This window comes from Brachionichthys hirsutus, chromosome 12, assembly GCF_040956055.1.
Source record: "Brachionichthys hirsutus isolate HB-005 chromosome 12, CSIRO-AGI_Bhir_v1, whole genome shotgun sequence".
NCBI classification, from domain to species: domain Eukaryota; kingdom Metazoa; phylum Chordata; class Actinopteri; order Lophiiformes; family Brachionichthyidae; genus Brachionichthys; species Brachionichthys hirsutus.
In genome coordinates this window covers 8,396,065-8,416,224 of record NC_090908.1, presented here as the reverse complement: position 1 = coordinate 8,416,224, position 20,160 = coordinate 8,396,065, and the positions used below count along the sequence as shown (strand labels likewise).

The 20,160-nt window shown below is 41.3% G+C and overlaps 2 protein-coding genes across 2 annotated transcripts in view; both read left to right on the top strand.

The window, feature by feature from the left end:
* abca12 (ATP-binding cassette, sub-family A (ABC1), member 12) overlaps positions 1 to 1,689 on the top strand; it is a 37,480-nt gene extending 35,791 nt beyond the window's left edge. Inside the window, exons 52-53 of the mRNA XM_068746686.1 lie at positions 662 to 799; positions 1,270 to 1,689. Of these exons, the coding sequence (XP_068602787.1) occupies positions 662 to 799; positions 1,270 to 1,380 (249 nt within the window). The 3' untranslated portion in view covers positions 1,381 to 1,689. The remainder of the gene's footprint in view (positions 1 to 661; positions 800 to 1,269) is intronic.
* A 989-nt stretch (positions 1,690 to 2,678) lies between these two features.
* On the top strand, positions 2,679 to 19,137 carry bard1 (BRCA1 associated RING domain 1). Its single transcript, XM_068746662.1, has 11 exons — positions 2,679 to 2,770; positions 3,198 to 3,254; positions 4,296 to 4,444; positions 4,847 to 5,877; positions 6,575 to 6,655; positions 7,438 to 7,610; positions 12,228 to 12,351; positions 12,445 to 12,577; positions 14,262 to 14,354; positions 17,670 to 17,767; positions 18,713 to 19,137. Exons 1-11 carry the CDS (start codon positions 2,679 to 2,681, stop codon positions 19,058 to 19,060), a joined length of 2,379 nt encoding a protein of 792 aa, XP_068602763.1. The 3' UTR covers positions 19,061 to 19,137.
* Positions 19,138 to 20,160: the final 1,023 nt, after the last annotated feature.

The following is a 20,160-nucleotide window of genomic DNA, read 5'->3' as shown; positions in this document are numbered from 1 at the left end:
CACAAACATTAGCCATTTATGGCAATGTTTCTGTTCACCTAACAGATAGCAGTCAAATGTTCAGTCCTCCCTTGAATGTCTTGATCTTACACCTGAGGGAAATACCTGGCTCTTTAGCGGATACTTTTCCACTATACTTACAAGCTAGTCAATATTTTTTTGTCATGTGGTTATTTGGCGTCGTCAGTGTTGCGTTCAGTGGATTTATCAAAGGATTTAGTTTATTTGGAAAGTAGCCGCCTGCTGCAGCTGGAAGCAAGGTTAATGGGGACGGCCAGAGCAAACCAAAGCAACAAGGTTCTGGGCTGTAAAACCAGAATTATGAGCAGAAACATGCAATAAAGTGAAACTGTGCAGAGCTGAAGTCAACAGTCAGTGAAAATATTGTGTGCATTTGTCTCTGTAATTAACCCCTTTAATAATGTTCATGGGATCCATTTTTATTGTTTATTTTTGGAGCTTTAATAGAGGCATATAAAATGAACAATGACATGTCGAGATTAAATCCTCTCTATCATCTGTTCTGTTCTGTGAAGTGTAGATTGTTAGTAGGCCTGCTTCTAAACAGATTTTTACTGTACAGTGTATTTTCTACATTTTTGTCACACAAATATAATATTTTAGAACATTTACCACTTGTGCATTTCTTTCCAATACACAGGACCAACACTCTGCTATGTTGGAATACCATGTACCAGTTGCACCTGGAGGTGTGGCTGATATCTTCAACCAGCTGGAGTCCAACAAGAATTCTCTGCACATCAAACACTTCTCTGTGAGCCAGACCACACTGGATGAGGTGAGAAAAAGAGGCATCACATAAACACAGGGTTGGGGTGGAGGGGGGACTAGTGTGTAGTGAGAAGGGGTGAGAAGATGACAGCAAGGAACAGAAATAAAATGGGAATAGATGATGAAAGATGGTGGAAGGGGAAGCAGGGACAGAAGAAAGATGAGTGGGAGTGAAAGAGTGACTGAGAAAAAAAAAAAGTTTAAAAGAAGCAGAGGGAATCTGACAGAGGGTATGCCTGAGGGAAAATCAATGGAATATGGGCTAGGTAGGGAATCCATGCACTTCATACACAGCTCAGCCGGTGCTAATACCCTTGAACCGTGCTGCCCTACTGGAGCACTTTGATTGGCTGCTTGAGGGGCAGCTAGGGAAGGGAAACTGACCAGCACATTAACTCAGATCATTGAGTTCAAAGTTAAATATCTGTCTTTCATATTGGATGGAATAACACTTAAATTGTTTCTGAAACTTCACAGGTATTCATCAACTTTGTCAGGGACACTCTTGACATGGACAACAAGTCGATTAACAGTGAGGATGACCATGATGGATGGGGCTCCATTAAGGAAGTAGAAGCAATGAGTTAACTGACAGCTTTTATTTCGTGATATGAATAGATTAATTTAAAAATGTACCTGATCTTACTGGATAAATAAAAATATTTAATTCACCATTAACCATTAATCATAATCATATGATTTGTGAAGGAATATATTATCATGTAGTTGATTGATTGATTGATCAACACTATTTAGAATGTAATACCATTCTCACTATCAGTTGGATGATTTTATGTCATGTTGATGCATTAGATATGCATTTTGTATAAATAATCAATAAATCAAGATGCTTGTAATTGTGCTTAATTAATGAAATTTCACAATAATAAATATTATGAAGAGTAAATATGTATGCTCAGAAAAGTGTCCACATGACTGTTCATCTGCACTTTTGCCAAGGGAACATCTATCATTTAGAATTAATTATTTAAATATTTTATAGATTCTTTGCTGCTTTCGAACTAGTTCTACCTATCTTTCGCCCCAAACAAATTTACCTTTTCTCTCTCTCAAAATTCAGCCACTGGTTGTATGTTTTGTTATACTGTATTGATAACATACAATCCTTTGATTGTTTGAGTATAAGAACTGTATTTTTCCTGCTGGTATTTTATTAAAACCAGTGTCCTGGTGAAGAGGCCACAAAGGGGTAATCAAAGCTTAAATAAGGTGGAGAAAGATAAAGAACTTGCTGCACATAAAATGTTGATCAATTACTGTTGCAGCGGCACAAACACTACTGCACATTAGCTACCCAAATGTCTCATATGTAATATTTCTCAAATAAATCTTGGAAACGTTTTAAGGGGGGAAACCATATTATGACAGAGGACTAACACATTTACTAGATTTTTCAAATTATAGTGCATGTCTCTGTCTTTATTTGTAATGCGATGCTATGGTAAGGCTGGGTATGACAGCAATCGTTGAGCTAAAATAAACTGCATCCTGACCTGAAAATAATTTAATAAAATACTAAATAAAAAAATAAAAAGTCCGTCAGAAGTATTTCAATTTGGCATTTTATATTTTTAAATAAAATTGTAAAAAAAAAAAAACTTGATTGAATTCAAATGAAGTCGAATTTACGTATTAGAAATTTGTTTTAAAGAAAATTCAAATTCCTCCCATCGTGTTTGGAAATGTAACAGTTTACGTCATTACGTCATCACGTTGGTACTGGAAACCCTCCGAGGTTACTTCCGTAAATATTGGCGGGCGATGCAAGAATTCAGGAAGCAAGTTTTTCTTTGTTTCGCTGTTGTAGTTCATAAGAGTCAGCGTTGCGCCAGAAGAACGGGGACATAAAACCCAAGTCTCAAATAATGGATAATGATTTGCTCGTGCAGACAAAAGACTGGAAGAATACGAAGGAGGCGGTCGCGAAGTTTCGACGATTGCTACTTTGCTCCAAGTGGTAAGTTAATGTTTCCATACTTCCGTCCATTGTTGCATAGCGTTAATGCCAACGACTTAAAGTCAGGAAATAATAGCAGTATTCATACTTCTTCATCAAATCAAAACCGAGTATTTTCGAAGAACAGATCCTTACAAGTTTTTACATTAAACAATTGAATGTCACAAGTAGTCAGCAACACCTGATTCCAATAATTGAACAGATCACTAGAGGCCTATTGGATATTTAGTTAAACCTTCCAGGCCCTTAACTCAAAGTTTTTATTCAGAATTTGCCCCAAAACGGCATTATTTTTCTTTTGCTTAATATTTCGTCGTTTGGAGCAAAATGATTGATTAGTCAAACCTGGGGGGGTGCAGCAGTCAGTGGAGTGGATTTGACCTTGTCTGTTCTGACTGTACTGACTTGCAAACCTTTCTTCCTCCAGCTCAGATTTAATGAAGGAACCTGTGTGTCTCGGGATGTGCGGGCATATGCTGTGCAGGTAATAAACCCCGGGCTAAATGTGTTATTAACAGTAGACGTCTCATTTTGGGTGACATCATTGTTTGGTCAAACACAGGTGAAAGTAATAATGTTAATTATGGTTCCGTTCCATTGTACAGTGTTTTGCTGCCTTCTTCTGGTTAAGCACAGGGACATGCTCAGTAATACTTTTATTGCCTCATATTAATCACACCAATCACAAACATCCATAGATGGTATCTTACTCTGGCTTTCGGAGCAACTTAGTTAAGTGGGATTTGTCAGTATGTTGTGATAATAGGCTCATTCCCGTGAGACATTGGCTATTGTAATTTTCTTTATAACATTTTCATGGAATGAGTTGTAAAGCATGTGTCTTGTTAGCATACTGTGGTTTAGATTTTTGCGTGCAGAACAAATGCACCATAAACATGTTATGTTAATGACGCTTAATGTTGTTGTTGTTGTCAGATATATTTCAGCTTTTCAACACCATGTGTTTACAGCAATATTATATCTATATGCGATGGCGTTGAAAGCAACAAAACATTATATATTACAAATCCATGGATATCAGTTCAGTTCTTTATTGATTACCGGGGTTTGGGGAAGGTTAATATGAAATGCATTTAACTGAAATTGTGAGCGTTGGTCTTTATTTTTTTCCTTTATTTTCAAAAGTGTTGTAAAAAAAAATACTTCCTGAGGCCACATCTTTATGATGGAACACATAGTTTTGTCAAATATAGACACAGTGTGTCTGAGTTGTGGGGAAACACAAGAGATATATAATGTTAGATCTTGACTACATCACAGAGCAGCCGGTGACCATTACACAGCCACAGGGGAACAAAGGTATTCTATTTGTATTGATATGCGAACTTACAGAAGATATACAGTACATTGGAAAATTACTTCACATTTGTCTGTTAACTACAGCATGCATGTATTATTTCCCTTTACGTCTTAAGTGGTCATAATATATGAAGCTGTTTTATTTTATCTTACTGAGCTGTGACGTGAATGTCAATGTCTAATCCGAGATGGATCTTTTGATTAGGTCGTGCGCTGGCCTGCAGCCAGGGAGCGGCTGCATTGTGTGTCTCAGTCCTGCATGGGTGAAAGACATCCAAATCAACAGGCAGCTCAGTAGCATCGTACAGCTCTTCTCTGGCTTGGAGTCTCTTTTCATTCCAGTAGAACAACCAGGTAAAATGTATCCTTCATAGTGCATAACATCTTACAAGGATAGTAATCAAGTTATCTTTTTTAACATTTTAAAGCCAAATCTATCTAATTTGATAGACACCGAAAAACCTGATGTCTATAATCAGAGACACGCATCTGCATTTTGCATGTGACACAATTCTGTATTTAACAAGGTTCCATTAAGTTGTTATTTTCATGGTTTGGGCTTTAAAGGGCTAATGCGTCTCATTCTTCAGCTTGTTTGTCCCCGTCGCTGGTTTTTCCTCCAGGAGTTTAATGTTTGGCATCAATTGCTCGTATCTGTGGATTATCTTTTTCATTAATCCATCACGGCTGACAATAATGCAATTAAACATGGTTGTCATTGGACAACTTTTTTTAATGTATTTTTTCTCATTGCAGACCCTGTTGAAGCTCAGCTAAAAACACAACCTAAAAGCTCTGTCTTGAAATGCAAGAAGAACTTCAAGATTTGGTTCAGTCCCCGCAGCCGCGAAGTACGTTGCATGGTACAGAAGCCAGAACTGGACACCATAGCAGAGACCAGACCTTCAGGAGGATCAGACGCCAGCACTGCTCAACATCAGGACCTGTCAGTTTTTAATTTCACCTCATCCTCCCAGGACTCGAGCTCTTCTTGCACTCAGAGACGCAAAAATAAAAATGTGACAAAGAGGTCAACTCGTAAAAATTCTGCCAGCCGAAAGGTGTCTGTGAAACGAGCCTGCACGTCCGCACAAAAACGGCCCAAGCTGATGATGAATAAGAATAGGCTGGAGGCCATTAACCAACAATGGGGAATCTCAGAGGACGCCTCAAACAGAAAGGAGCAGTCTTGTCCTGAAAGACCAAGAAGGTCCAATAAGAGGGTTTCCTTCATCAGTCCTCCTGTCACATCTAACGAGCATCAGCCCGAAGGGGCTCAGGGGAGCACGAATGAACTCAGTCCCGACAGGAGCACCTCCAGCAAGTGTCGCGTAGCAGACGGCGCTGTGCTGAAGGATCAAACGCAGCCTTTTCCATCAGAAACTGTCTTGCAGCATGACAGATCGTCAACAAGTGATCCCAACTCAAGTGACAATCCAGAAAAACAGGGTCGTGTTTCTCCCCATCATTCCTCCAAAAGAGTTACAGTGAAGGAGACGGTCGCAGCGTTGGAGAGCACCCCAAAAAGGCCCCGGGCTTCTCTGGGAAGGAGGAGAACATCACAGATGTCCCCGGCAGTTCTTAACCTTCCACTTTCATCGAGCCCTGGGGGTGATAAGTGCATTAAAAGCTCAAGACAGGAGCAAGGAGACACCCCCTCTACCCCTGCTGGTCAAAAGTCTCCCTGCACTCACGGTGCATCTGTTGCACGGCCGACATCAGGGAGCCCCGCACTCATGAAGAGGAATCGCAAAGGGGAGACGCATCTCCACGTGGCTGCCATAAAGGTTCAGAGTATTCCGAATAATTCACCTTAATTTCTTCTGCCATTTTTCCGTTGCAGCCTGCAAATTAAATTTTCCGCAGATTCCGAAACAATTGCTCCCGCTGCGAGTAAGTTAGCTATTTAAATTAGACACGCCAAAGGAAGAACTTGTGAGGAAATTGAGTGGGCCCAAAGCAGATGGCACCTGCATTATAACATGCACCCAAACCTGCAGCTCTTTCTACATCTGAGACACAGATGGAACAGAGGAGGGAGAGAGTCGGCATTGTAGACAGGTCGCTTTGTTTTTAGCCTACATACTGACCTAAATAGAAGAAATGTCAGACTCCACTGCAAAATGACACTTCTGAGTTATGACATAATTGCAACACTTTTCTAATTGTGTCCACAAATATAGAGTGACAATTTAATGTCTTGATAAAAGCATAAGATAAATCTCTTGATTTGATTATATCCCCCCCCCACTCACTCAGTCGAGCATATTCGTCTTTCAATTATCAAACTGTTACGTTCAGGCCTTTCGGTAATCCTTGTAAACATAATCCCCTTCTGGATCCCAGACAAGGTAATCAATGGCTGATTGTGGGGTGATAAACAGCAGGGCGTCGATACACGGGGATAAGTTGCTTTGCTTGAAGGATTGCTTTCACTGGTGTCAGACCTGACCTGGGGTTTGTTGCTGTCCCTGGGTTCTGCAGGGAGATGTAGAGACTGTCAAGGAGCTCCTGGACCAGGGGGCTGATCCCAACATGAAGGATCACGCTGGCTGGACACCTCTGGTAAGACTCGGGTGGCAATTATTAGCAGGTGGTAATGCCTGAGAACTTCCATGAAGCTAAATTCTTTAGTCACGTTATGTGTTTGGAAGTGAAGTTATTTCTAATATGATTATGAGTGAAATGCATCAATATTTTATATTCTGCTTAAGACATATTTGCTGATGTTGCAGAATATTTTTTTTTTTATGCCCACTGGCTGCTCTACTGCCCCTGGCAACTAAATATGTAATATATCTCACAAAAAACCTTAAAACCATGACGTGTGCTGCTTAGAGAAATGAAACCCTCTAAATTAAATTGTCAGGTGGCATATTTAGACAAAGGATCCCAACTGGATTTAATTATAGTGCACTTGCATACATATTAATCTCATTCCTGAACGAAAACCCTCATTGGACTTGTATTTTATCAAATTACCTTCAGATTCATCTCGTAAACACCACTTTCGAAAATACTTTCTTTGAGCCGCATCGCTCATTATTGGTATTTTTTTTGGTCAAGAAATGTAGAAGCTCAGAATGATATTCTACAAATACTAGCTTATACTTCTACTAGCGTCGCCAAAGATATGTGATTATATTGTACTTATTTGGCAGCGATGGTGTTGTCTTAGTTCCTAATTTATTTTCCTTTATTTTATTGAAGAACTTGGCGCTCTTTAAATATAATTTTAAAAATAATTAATATTTAAGTGTTTGAAAACAGATGTTGTTGAAGATAAAAGAGAAAACCAGGTTAAATGCGAGCAGGATGACATTTGATCATCAATTATTTTATTCCAGCATGAAGCCTGTAACCTGGGTCACTTGGCAGTTGTGGAGGTGTTGGTCTCAAGGGGAGCCCTGTTGAATACGCCCGGCTATGAAAACGACTCGCCACTTCATGATGCCGTGAGGAACGGACACACGGCCATCGTTAAACTGCTGCTGGAGCTTGGAGCCTCCCAGAATGTGCTGTGAGTAACACCGTTTATTTTGTTTCATTTTTATTTATTTCTATTTATTTTCCTACCCCTTATCTTACGAAGACATCAGGATTTCTTTTTTCAAGACCATGTCATCAGACAGTCACAATTTCTTACAAGTTGGAACTCTTTCGAAAATTAGACTTTCTAAAGAATATTTCCTGATCAAAATTGTCTTAGAACGTTTTTAGAACACATTCACAGAACTACACCTCTTAATTGTATGAGAGCAATCTGTTTCACAGTTTAACAGTAGACAGAGACAATTTCCTCTTGGTAGACATCGTGGATGAGGCTGCAGAAAACTGTCGGTCGCTTTCCCGTATGTCGTAAACGGGTAACAGGCCAGCGCGGTCGAACTGTAATTCAACAACTAACTGTACTGTCACTCATTTTGAACAACTTTTTCATCATCAGCATTTCTGCCAAACGATTTACCGGTAATTACTTATACTAAGTAATTTTTGAAATTATCTTCAAACGTATTATGTGTTTTTCATGGAAACTATATATTCAGTGTGAGAAGAGCTGTGAAGGTAATCTTGTCTGGTGCGTAACTGACGCTACGTTTTTGTATTACATACCTTTTTAAATATCCATACATTTCCCATAATTCATAGATGTGTGATTCTTATTATCCAAATACTTATTTTTTCATTTTTCAATGGAAAGCATTACTTCAAGTTGATAGGCTTCCCCTATATCTAAAACAATACACAGTGTGGTGTAGGGCGCATGCTGCGTGTCATCTTCATTTGTGTAACTACCGGTACTAAAAACAGTTCTATACGAGGCTAGAGTACTGCAGACAGTCTGGTTTTTATAAATGGTTATTTTGCTATTGTGAGTCTTATTAAATACACTCTTTGAGACGATGAAAGTTCAAGTCATTGTTGGAGCTTGGTCAGTAAGTTAGTTTGTGGTTTTGTAATTGTGTTAATTAAAAATGTTTATTAACATAAAATGCCTTTTGAATATTTCTGTAATTCTCAGGTGAATTCAACTTTTCAACAAAGTTTGAGAACTGAAGTGGAAAGTGAACATTTTATCTAAGTGAACATTTAATGGTTGACTATTGTATTTCATTGCATTACATCATAGTGATGCTTCTGCTACGGCGGGCCAGCAGGCTACTTATTCCCCTTTTAACACATCTTTTAAGTGCTTGTCTCTTCAGTCTTCATTGTAACATGTATTTATTTTCTCATACAGGCATGAATTATTGCTGGACATAGGATGGATCAGTTAAGGGCTGATGCGTTGTTTCCCACAGGGGGGGGGTATCAGCATTTCTTGTTGTGGGAACAGGGCAGATACATATTCCAATGTCAGTAATGAGGAATGGGATACTGGGTAATCATTGAGATCAATAAAGGAGTTAATCAGGGTGAGTATATCAGTCAAATAGCCCTCTTTTCGAGTTAATTCTATACCAATAATCTGCCATCATCCACGTCTCTTTATTTTTTTCATGGCTTTGAAGGGTCACGATTGCAGAGTCTTACATTTTCTCTTTACTGTGTCTTCACTTGTCTTCAAGGCAAAAAAAGAAAAGATAAAGCTATTGGGACTGTCTGTCAGGACACTGCAAGATGAATGCAATCCTTGCCCCAGCCTTCCCCACTAATCCACACACACACACAGACACACACACACACACACACGGCAAACCAAGACATCTGCCAATGCAATGCAATCCTTAATGGAACAGTTGGCACATGGCAAAGTGTGCAGAAATGCAGATTTTCATTGTTCCTCTGCGTGTTGAGTTTGAATCATTGGGCTATTTTATATTCTCCATTGTTTGAGTCTGAGTTATTATCCAATTCAAATATTTGACTTGCTTTGGTTATTGGAAGAATAAGACAGGAATTCTGACGTGAATACTAATGTTTGGTAAACTTAATGAGCATTACCTCTTATCTCAAAAGCAACAGGTTTAAGCAGGTTGCTGAGGAACTCTACAGCGAGCACAGTTGGGGGTCCTGGTCATGCAATGTCATCCTGAACACAAATAGCTAACGGTGTAGCATCTTTGACACAATAGTGTCTGCAACGTGGCATATGTTAGTATTGTGTATATTTTATACATTGACTTCACTTTACCCTCCCATTTGTCCTTATTATACTATACGTTTAAAAATTAAATAATACCTATGTAGAAATGTCATCAGTTTACTTGGGATTAAATACTGTCAAAAAAAAGTTCAGGTATCCATTGGATATCTGTCTGACGGCGGCAAAGTGCAGTACAGTATCTGCAAAAATACAAAACTGATACAGCTCTCTCAAAGAATATAACTTCAATTATGTTTAACTACCAAATGTACTAGTGAATATGAGTGATTTCAACCTTCTCCACTTCACCCTGTCCTTTGCATCGTCCTCCCAAACACCAGCCACTCTTATGTCCTCCCTCACTACGTCCATGCATCGTCTCCTGGGTCGACCTCGAGCCCTGTTCCATCCTCGGCATCCTTCTAACGATGTAGCAAATCACAACTTGGCTTGTGCATGGGGGCATACATCTGTATACATCTGTGCAGCAGCAGTTGTGGTGCTGTTGGGAGCCTCGATCACACTGCTCTTTGCCGTGTGGTACCAGAGAGGTTTAATCTGAAGGACGGCGCTGTGTAGCTCCACACATTAAATGCAGACTTTCTGTGAGTCATGTTCCGTTTCATCTCATGTTGAACCAACCACCGCAAGAAATAGAGTGGATTATTTAAGGAGGAAATGGAACTAATGAACCTTGTGATTAAAAATGCATTCAGGCCTTGCCCTCTGCCTCGTCAGTTGCTTGCCATGTGTTTCTATCATTAAACGTCATTTTAGAAGATAATGCTGTGTCGAAACCTCTTATAACTTTGGGTTGAATGTTTTAATTGACCTTGTTATGTTGCACGATTGCACCGAACCAAATTCCTAGTCTGTGAACCCTCGTTGACGAAGGCAATAAACCGATTCTGATTCTGAGCTAACAAGGTCTTGTATTGTCAAATTCTACATTTGATAAAACATCTAAACAATGGCCATTGCCCACAAATCTTATTATCCAGCAGCATCTTTGAGGAGTTAATATGTCTCCTCAGCAGTTTGAAATTTAGATGATCTCTTTATTTTTTCCATTCTTGTACCACAGCCCCCATAATTCATCGGGTGATTAAAGAACTAAGAAAAAGCTGTGAAGCGAGAAAAGCAGGGTTTTTTATTTTAACAGTTATATCCATTTCAAAATGCAAGCGAAGCTACAGATGCCCCGTTTGTGGTTCTAGAGAAGTACTTCTGTTGTACTTAGTAGCATAAAACATATTTATCAATGCGTACGGGTACAGTGGTTATTCTGAGGAATCGCCAGCACGCCCTCCCATTTGTGTTCTTAGGCAGTGATCGACTCCACTTGACTTTGTTTCTTTACCTCCTGCTGAATTCTTCACGCTTTATTTTTACTTTCCTCCAGATATTCGCCTCACGTGCGACTGGAAAACAGCTTGTGTGCGCATAAGCATCGGTGTCATGGACAGTCTGTTTGTATTTGTGAGGGTTTATGGTTGGAGGTATGAATCCAAATGAATTATTTTATGGACCAGTGGACCTATTAATTGTCCCGCAGGTGTTATCTTTGCTGACGCTTAATCTTTCTGAGACGACCTGCTGGGCTTGTTCTTCCTGTCCTTCTCCTCCACATATACTCCTTTGTTTTGCTCCATTCTTTACCCCCCACTTTTTCTCCTTTCAAGGTGACCCCAGCTGTGTTTCATGCAGCTCCTTCCAAAGATACATGCTTGAAATATTTTGGTTCAATATATGTGCTGCAACTAGAAGACAATGGGAACAGCAGAAGTTTCAGCTTTCTTTGAAAAGGCGCTTTGAAAAATGTTGCTTTAGCGATTTTCACACGCGCTGTGTCCTCCTTTTTAAATTTAAGAAGCTGTACGAAATCCGTATACAGTAGTCGTGAATTGTAGTGAAATGATCGACCAGTCATGCAGGTGCCATGACCACCGCCACAAATCCACCATCGTCTAATGGCTATGAAAAATGCTTGTTGATGGTGCTTCTCTTGGATTTTTAACCTAACCTGACATCTCTAAATGTATCCAACAACCGAATGTCTTATCCATGTAAATGTAAAAAAACGCCCGGTATTAACGTAAGCAAGCAATGCATTCACAACCAGCACAGATGTTGTTACACTCAGCCGATATATTAGTATTGAGAAATCATTCTCTGTCCACTTCTTGCATGACTGGCTCCTTAATAGCACTCACAAATATATCCGCCAAGGCTTCTGGAAGTCGTGCACAAATGAAGGCATGGGCAGAGCGCCCACTAGTGGGCCGATCAGCTGGTGAGCAGGCAACGCAGTGGAACCGTAGTTGTAGCGAACTCCTCAGACCACTTGATCGGAGACAATTTTTTGTCTTGCACTCAGCTTGTGTTGATGTCTTCAAACAAATCTTAGTAACAATTGAAACATTTTATTGTGTGCGTGTGTGTGTCACCATGCTGCCTATTCACAAGTCCTTAAATGCAGTGCATTGTCACAAAGACACAAGTGCGTACTGTGAAACACTGACACACATTTCCCCCATTTTGTTTGTACAGTAATCTGAATGGAAAGAGGCCTGCAGATTATGCAGTCAGTCTGGAGATGCAGAAGTCTTTTCAGGACTCGGAGGGAACCCGCTATGCTAATAAATCTCTCAGCCCCACAGCCGGCCTCCCAGTGGTACGTCTACACAAGGATGCAAATAACCTTTCCCCCCTGGAATGTTAACCCCGGAGATCGCTAATATTCGATGCCCCTCTTGTTGTTTCTTAGCTGGCTCACTCTGTGAGGATGGATGAAATGGTGGTGTTTCTTGCAAGCAAGCTGTCACGGTCGGAGGAGCGTCAACTGGCCACACTGGGAGAGCTGCTGGGAGGGAGGATGGCTGCTGCCTTTTCTGGCTCAGGTACCGTTTGTTTTGAGCGCAAAACCATAATCCTCAATAGGGGGTTAAGCTTCCAGGCGTAGCTGTGGTGTTTGCTCACTGTCAAACACTCTGATAGCTAATCAGTCATTGTTTAGCTGAGGGATGGACGAGATGGGCAAATTGTACATTCAGCCATGAATGCATCTCATACCACCAAGCTGGAGGAGATGAGCAGTGTTAGTGTTGCCCATCCGGTTGTGTCATCATTTCATTGCTTTTTGTGTGTCTGTGTTCAATGTGTGTATGAGAGAGGAAAGCTATATCCTTAAGCACTTGCATATTAAATGTATATGCTTGACTATTATATTATTTATTGTTGTGATATTGTCATACAGACAGTAAACACACGTTTTCCAAATTAAAGGCTTTGCTGTTTTACAAAAGCGAGTGGCAGATTTTGAATCCGCCGGCGTCGTGAACACAAAAGTGTATTTCCAGCCCTGTTGTTATGAAGATGGCAGAACCTTCGCCATCATGAAGATGTGATTTTTATCTGAGCGATCCTTTTTCCCCCAGAGCCAGGATTTACAGTCTTTGTCACCTTCCGCAGACCCTTTTGTATTGCGAAAAGGCAAAAGTAGCTCTCTGATCTGATCAGTCACAAAGGTTGGATTGTAGCTAACAGATGCTTTTAGAGTTGTATACATCATTGTGATACAGCAGCCCCCTTCACTGTTGCATAGTAATGGCTGCGCAAAGAACAGAGGGAGATTAATAGAAAGCATTCTTCTGAGTGCTTGGAGGTGCTGTGAGGGTGATGAATTCATAAATGGGAGAGAGAAGCCGTTCTCACCCTGTTTCCTATAGCCGGAGGGACCGCTCTTGATTTGTCTTGTTTTTAAATATGCACACAAATCCATGGTCAATGTAAAAGGAAGGTCTGAAGAGTTCCACACAAACTGTTTGACAGATTTACAGGAGGATGCATCTGTTCCCCTCGGAAGCGTCATTGATGTCAGCAAATTGATCAAGTTTAATGAATTCAATCAGCATCTATTTTCAGTAGGATTATGTGTTGTTATGGTCTGTTGAATTTAGCATGATGCGCTGTTCCTCTATTCAACATAGTGATGATATGAGGGTAGATTTTTCTTCCACTCGTGATGCATTCACGTGTCTTTGCTCTTTTTTTTCTTTTTTTTATGTCGGATGGAACCAGATTCTATCTGTTCCGACCAAATAACCAAAAGTTATTTTGTAAGCTCATCATTCTCCGCTAGACTTCAAGTTTCACTACTAATGAGCCAAATTTAAGCCTCATTTAAATATAGATGGGGACGGATTCAAGCCCATCAGGAGACACTGGATTTACAAGAAGAAATATAACCTGCCACACATTTCTCATCAGACACTTTGTTTAACCTCGGCCTATTTGAGTCCAGGTACAGTTTGGAATCCTCTACATAAAATCAGTGGGCTGCGTGTCTTAACACAATCCCGTGTCTTTAGTTTGGCAGCCCAACGCCTAGTAGGATGAGAAGAAAGACGATGTTGCTTATCTGCCTCTTCATCTGTAGCATACATAGAGACATGCTGCCCGGCTGCACAGTCATTAGTGAGGTAATCAGATCCATGAGGACAGCAGATACCAGCTATTTGTGTGTTGCATGCCTCATTTGTACCCTTTTGGGTTGTAATTTGTGTGTCTGTTTTCTTCCTGCAGTGAGCCACGTTGTGCTGCCAGAAGGACACATGCCGACCACCTTCTCCACTCTCCTGGGTCTTCTAGCTGGCTGCTGGATTGTCAGATTCAGCTGTGAGTATGGAGTTAAGCCACCAGCTTCTCTGTAGATTCTATTCTAGGAGATTCAAGGTAAACGGGTCCAACTGTTGGAATGGTGGAAACCGCAGTAACGTTGAAGTAACAAATTCTGCATTTTAAATGCATTTCTGACCTAAATTTAGCTTTTCTTTCTTATTCTTGCAAATGCTCTTGTTATAAACTGTACCAACCCTTCAATCAATCAACCAATCAATCAAAGATACGGGAGGGGTAGAGTAAATGTCCACTCAATCCACAGCAGGTTCCGGTTCCCAGTTAGAGCATTCATTCAAGCAGCAGCTGTGGCTATAACATAAAACCCACACCCTTCATTTCAAAGTCGCATGATTCAATCGAGGTCCCGAACTCGACTACACCCACCTCACTATCACTGCTATGGCCTCTGAAACTGGCTGCATTGATATCAGCTCCAATCCTGACGGTCTTAAATTCAGTCTATACCACTTAAGAGTTGTTTTTTTTTCCATCACTGCAGCCCAGGATCATGGAAGACATATTTGTGAATCACATGTTGGCAGACGCGGTGACTCGACTGTTGATACCTTAACGTGTGATTTCACCCGCTTTAACCTTTTTAGCCCGTTTTATTGTGAGACTAGGTGGAGTGTTCAAGTTGCGGCTGCAGGAATTGTCTTACATGTTTTGAAGTTCTTGTTTATAATGAGGTAAAACACGATAATAATGTTTTTATCGGCACATTGAGAAGATGCATAAATTATTCCTAGATAATTAATGCTGTAATTTTATGAAGGAAACTTTTTTATGGCTGCTCAGGAGAACTAATACTGCACTTCTAAATAGGGCATGGTCTGGCTTCTCTGTTGCGGTGAAAGTTCTGTGTTGGGATTTTTCTTTGGTATCTTGATCGTGTCTTGGTTTCTGTTGGTGTGCTCTTGACAACGCAACATTCTGCTGTGTGTGTGTGTGTGTGACTGAGGCAAGGAATCTGCACATGTCAATGTTTTTGCGTCATTACTACCTTTTCCGTGCTTGATTTATTTTAAGGGTCCATATCTCGCAAAACTGTGGCTGTCTTGTCTTCCTGGCATCTTGAACCGAGTCAATAAACTGATATCCAGAGGTCTGCTTCAGGAAGTAATTAAGATACTCTGTGTTGGAGCTTTCTTGCACCTTTGACAGATGCATCCATCAGTAGCGTCTCTTTACTATGTGAATATGTGCACTTTGAGTAAAACCATGCGCACCTGTCTCTTGCTCCCTTTTGAATTTTCTTTCTTTACCTATGGTTGTTTTGTTGCTATAAAAACGTTTTTGGGCCCAGTTCAGCCTCTTCTCTTTTCTCCGCATGGGCTGAGCCACTTGTCACACCTTGCCTCCCCCCATGACAGTCAGTGTGCCATCTTATGTACTTCTGTCCTCGCTTTTGTGTGTGTGTGTGTGACCACAGTTTGCAATGACGGCCAAACGTTTCCTGCAGTTCTTGCCCAGGTTTGCACACACTAGCTGGTATTCTGACCCGCTCTTCCATGCAGATCTTCTTTAGAGCTGTCGCTGGGCAACACAGACGTTCAACTCCCTGCACAGATTTGACCTTGACATGTTACCGCGCCACTCCTTAGTTGCCCGGGCGGTGTGTTTGGGATCATTATCATGCTAAAAGCCACGTTTTATCTTCAATAGATGGATGGAGTTTTTTTCCCCCAAAACCTCACAATACATGACCCCGTTAATCCTGTCCTCGATATGGATCAGTTGTCCATTCCCCTTTGCAGAAAAGCAGCCCCGAAGCATATTGTTTCCACCCCCATGCTTCACACTGGGTAGGGCGTTCTTGGGATGCAACTCGGCATCCTAAAAACTTCCCCCTACAAACACGCAGAGTGGAGTTTATACCAAAACGTTATGTTTTGGTCTCATCTGGCCACAATTTCCCAATCCTCCTCTGGATTGTCCAGATGGCCACTGGCAAACTTTTGACTGGCCTGGAGATGTGCTGGTTTAAGCAGGGGGACCTTTCGTTGTAGGATTTTAATCCATGATTACTAATAGTAACCTTCGTGACTGTGGTTCCAATTCTTGCTTTTTTTTAGGTGCCAAATGCTTATTTTATGCAAGAATTTACAAAGAAATTGTTAAAAAAAATCATACAATGGGATTTCCTGTATCCCCCCCCCCCCCCCACACATTCCGTCTCTCTCAGCTGAAGTGTACCTACGGTGAAACATACATATTGAGTTTGCACTTGGCCTCTTTGTTAATCTAAGAAATGGGTTCATCACAGGAAGGCATTCGAGGCGTGTTCTGTATTCATCCTCTGTGAACGTAATGGGGGGATATGATAATGGGTCCTCTGCAATGAGCTCCATCGTCCGGACCGATTAGCTCCAGTGCCTCCCGTCTCCTCCGTCCTAGCAGGGTCCCTGTAAATGATGGCTGTTATTAGAGGGATTGAAGAAATATAATTACACTCCACCCCATGTTCTGCAAACCGGCTACGTGAGTGGTGTTTTTTTAAATATCATTTGCACACTTCATGTTGTTGTTGTTTCTGCCTCTGACCCATCCCTGAGGAGCATTGGGCAGCACTTAAGGCAGCCTCAGAGCAACTTGCAGAAGCCGATGCTGCTGTCGATCTACGTTGTGTGTTGAACTGCGAAGCTTCTGTATGTCCCCAATCACAAAAGTCATTCAGGCCAAAGCTTTCACTCGGATCCATCCGACATCCATTTGATCTTTCTTTTTATATATTTTTTGTTTTACAGCCAGCATTGGTGCTCAGCCTAATCTAGTTTCAGTAAATCACGATATATTTTCTCTTCTTTTTTTAATATAACACAAATATACTCAAAAGCCTGACGGCACTGTGATCTGTATAATTATCCGAGTGGGTGAGGGGGTCATTATAACATCGCTTCTCCCCGTCTCTATAAGCCAATACTTTCTTCCAAAACTTTTGTCTTTTGAGATGCTTTTCCTTAAGATGTAGAACAAAAAGATTCCATTCCAGCTCCCTCTTAAAGGCCGGGATGCTGGCTGTAACCGAGTCTCAATTTGACTGCAAAACCTGAAGTGATGGAGGGAAGGGAAATCAAGAAATAGATGCTCAAATCCTGCTGAAACCAATTCTTGAAACGAGGGTTACATCATTAGCGCCATGACGCTTTAGGCCTCTTTCTCCGTCAACAATGACATCTTTGGGCTCGCTGTGATGAAGCAGACGTGATCTTTGTCGTCCTCTCCTTCGCCTTTGCCTTGTCAGACTCTCTCAAGTCATTATAATTAGCTGTAGCTTGTAATTTATTTTTTCTCCCTGTCTTTTGATACCAGGGGTTGAGACGTGTCTGCAGGCAGGCAAGCGAATGCCCGAAAACGGGCATGAAGCGGGAGAAGCTCCCCAGCGCAGTCGACTCAACAGATGTAGCTTGGTAAGTGAGAAGCATACAAACGAGCACATGAAATGGAGGAGTGTAGCCTGTCTAGGCCCTTCCTACTTGAGAGAAATGTGTTTTCCCAGGCAGTAACACATGATTATTGTTCAGCAGCACATTGCCTTAAAAAAGTACTTGCTTGGGCTCTTTCATGTTTGTACCGCATATATTGTATATCTGATTGTGCCTGGCAAACAGGAAAGTACCAATTAAGGAAGGCAGTGGTTTTTATTTAGTTTGTTTTTATTTTTTTTGAGACTGTTTGGTGTTATCCGTCGACAGAAACACACTGCCTCCTCCTCAAAGCCAGGATTGTGCCGATTGTATATTTTCTTGCTGCAGTTCCTGCTCGATTTGAGAGGGAAATGAGCTAAATCAGTGCAGTCAATTGCTGCTAAACCCCGCAGTCTAAGAGAGAGCGGGCTTTTGAAAGGATTCATTTTCCAGAAGGAAGAACAACTATTCTTCCTTATTTTACCCGTTTTTGATACATTTGGTGTTTAGTTTTATAAGAGATCATCATTTGTTGAATTGTTTCTCACCGTGATTTGATATATTCGTCGATCGGTGAAATATGAAATTCCAAAGTTAGTGAATCCGACTCTCACACGCATTTGTTGTCAATGAACGGATTTTATTCCCTGAAACACTGCGTCATCTTAAGAGGCCAAAGAAGGAGAATAATACAGGGCAGTGGTGACTATCTGCAGGCCAGATCAAACCGCCGTGTTGTCACAGAGATCCAGTTTACACCCATAAAGAGTCGATTCCACTAACGGGGAGAACAGAACCGTCTCCAGAGATGTGATTTACTGGACGACCCTGACGTTGAAATCTTAATCCGAGTTAACTTCCAAGCAGCTCCCTGTCTTAACGTAAAGTATAACTGCTGTCTTCATGACCCTCCTTTCTAAAGTTACATTCAACTTCCTTCTTTGCCAGCTCCCTCCTCTCTTCGACGGGTGTTTCTTCTTCCTCCTCGGCCAATTTAAGGCGCCCTCCAAAGACGAACTTGCCAAGCTCATCCGGGAGGGAGGGGGTCGAATCCTGAGGCGGCAGCCCAAGCCCGACAGCGATGTGACCCAGACCTTGAATGCCGCTGCCTACCACGCACTGCCGGGCTCCGACCAGTCCCTCTGCACCCAGTACATCATCTACGACCCCCAGAGCCGCCACAGGCCCGCAGTGGTGAGGCGGGGGAAGGTGTGGTCGGCTCCTTGCACCTGGCTCGTCAACTGCATCGCTGCTTTCTGTCTCCTCCCAGTGCCAGACGCTCAAATGTCAGCGTAGACAAAGTTCCTAGTCTTTGCAGCATCGTGCCTCGTGGGCATGATCACACCGTGTAAGCGTTTTTTTATTTCTCACACGCAAACAAATAAAACAATAATGTGTTTCAATTAAAGAGGGTTTCTGTCAGATTTGTTGTTGCCTTTTTCTTTCTGCGGTACCGAGCTGATACTGCATGTAAACGCAGACTGAAAGGACAAGGAAACAAAGTCCCACTAAACAAATTTGAATTTTCTGAGAGAATATAACTGTCAAAGTATTTATTTTTTGGACAATGTATAGTTTCACCTCATTCTAATTTTATCATATTCAAATGAGACCCGATTTGGGGGGAAAAAAAGAATCCATATTCTATGGTGGAATTGTTCCATACTTAACCTGTTCTCTTCTACGGAGCATTAGCATCAACAATTTTGAGATCGGGACATCCAGCGTGATTTTTACTGATTATTATTAATGCCTTTTCTAATGCTAATAAGGGGATTGATTTGTCCTTACTTTATTATAACGTTACACCTACATGCATAGACCAAGGACACAAATAGCATCAGTTTGAAGGACTTTAAATGAACCATCCGACCTCTCAGGCGAGCTGACTGGCATGGAGCCCACGTCCTGACGTTGAACTCATGGCATAGTGTGCCAGAAGACTGAAGTTGCTGTTTGTGTTTAAAAATATCTTTAGAAATGTATAAATGTCCTCAACCTGTTGAATTCTGAGTCGCCCTCGGGCCGGGATAAGTCTGGGTTTTTTTTTTTCAGACCGTACCGATGCGCCACAGCGCTGTCTTTATAGGTCAGGTGAAGAATCCCACCAGGAACGTCTGTACTGCTGTTCACCGTGGGGGAGCTGGAATCGTTGTTTTCAGGGTGTTCCCTGTATTCTGTGTTGAGTTTATGTGGCTCGAACTTCTCGGAAAACTTGCTCTTCTCCAATTCTTTTTCAATCCATGTCTGTGCTGCATTTCCTTTGGTGTTTTATTGGTGTACATTTATTGTTGCATCGGGTTTGATCTCTTGCGTGGTGCAAAATTGTTTAAGCGGCTTTAGAGTGAAATTGTATTCCATAATATGCATGGTTTTACCCAGGAGATAATTATCTA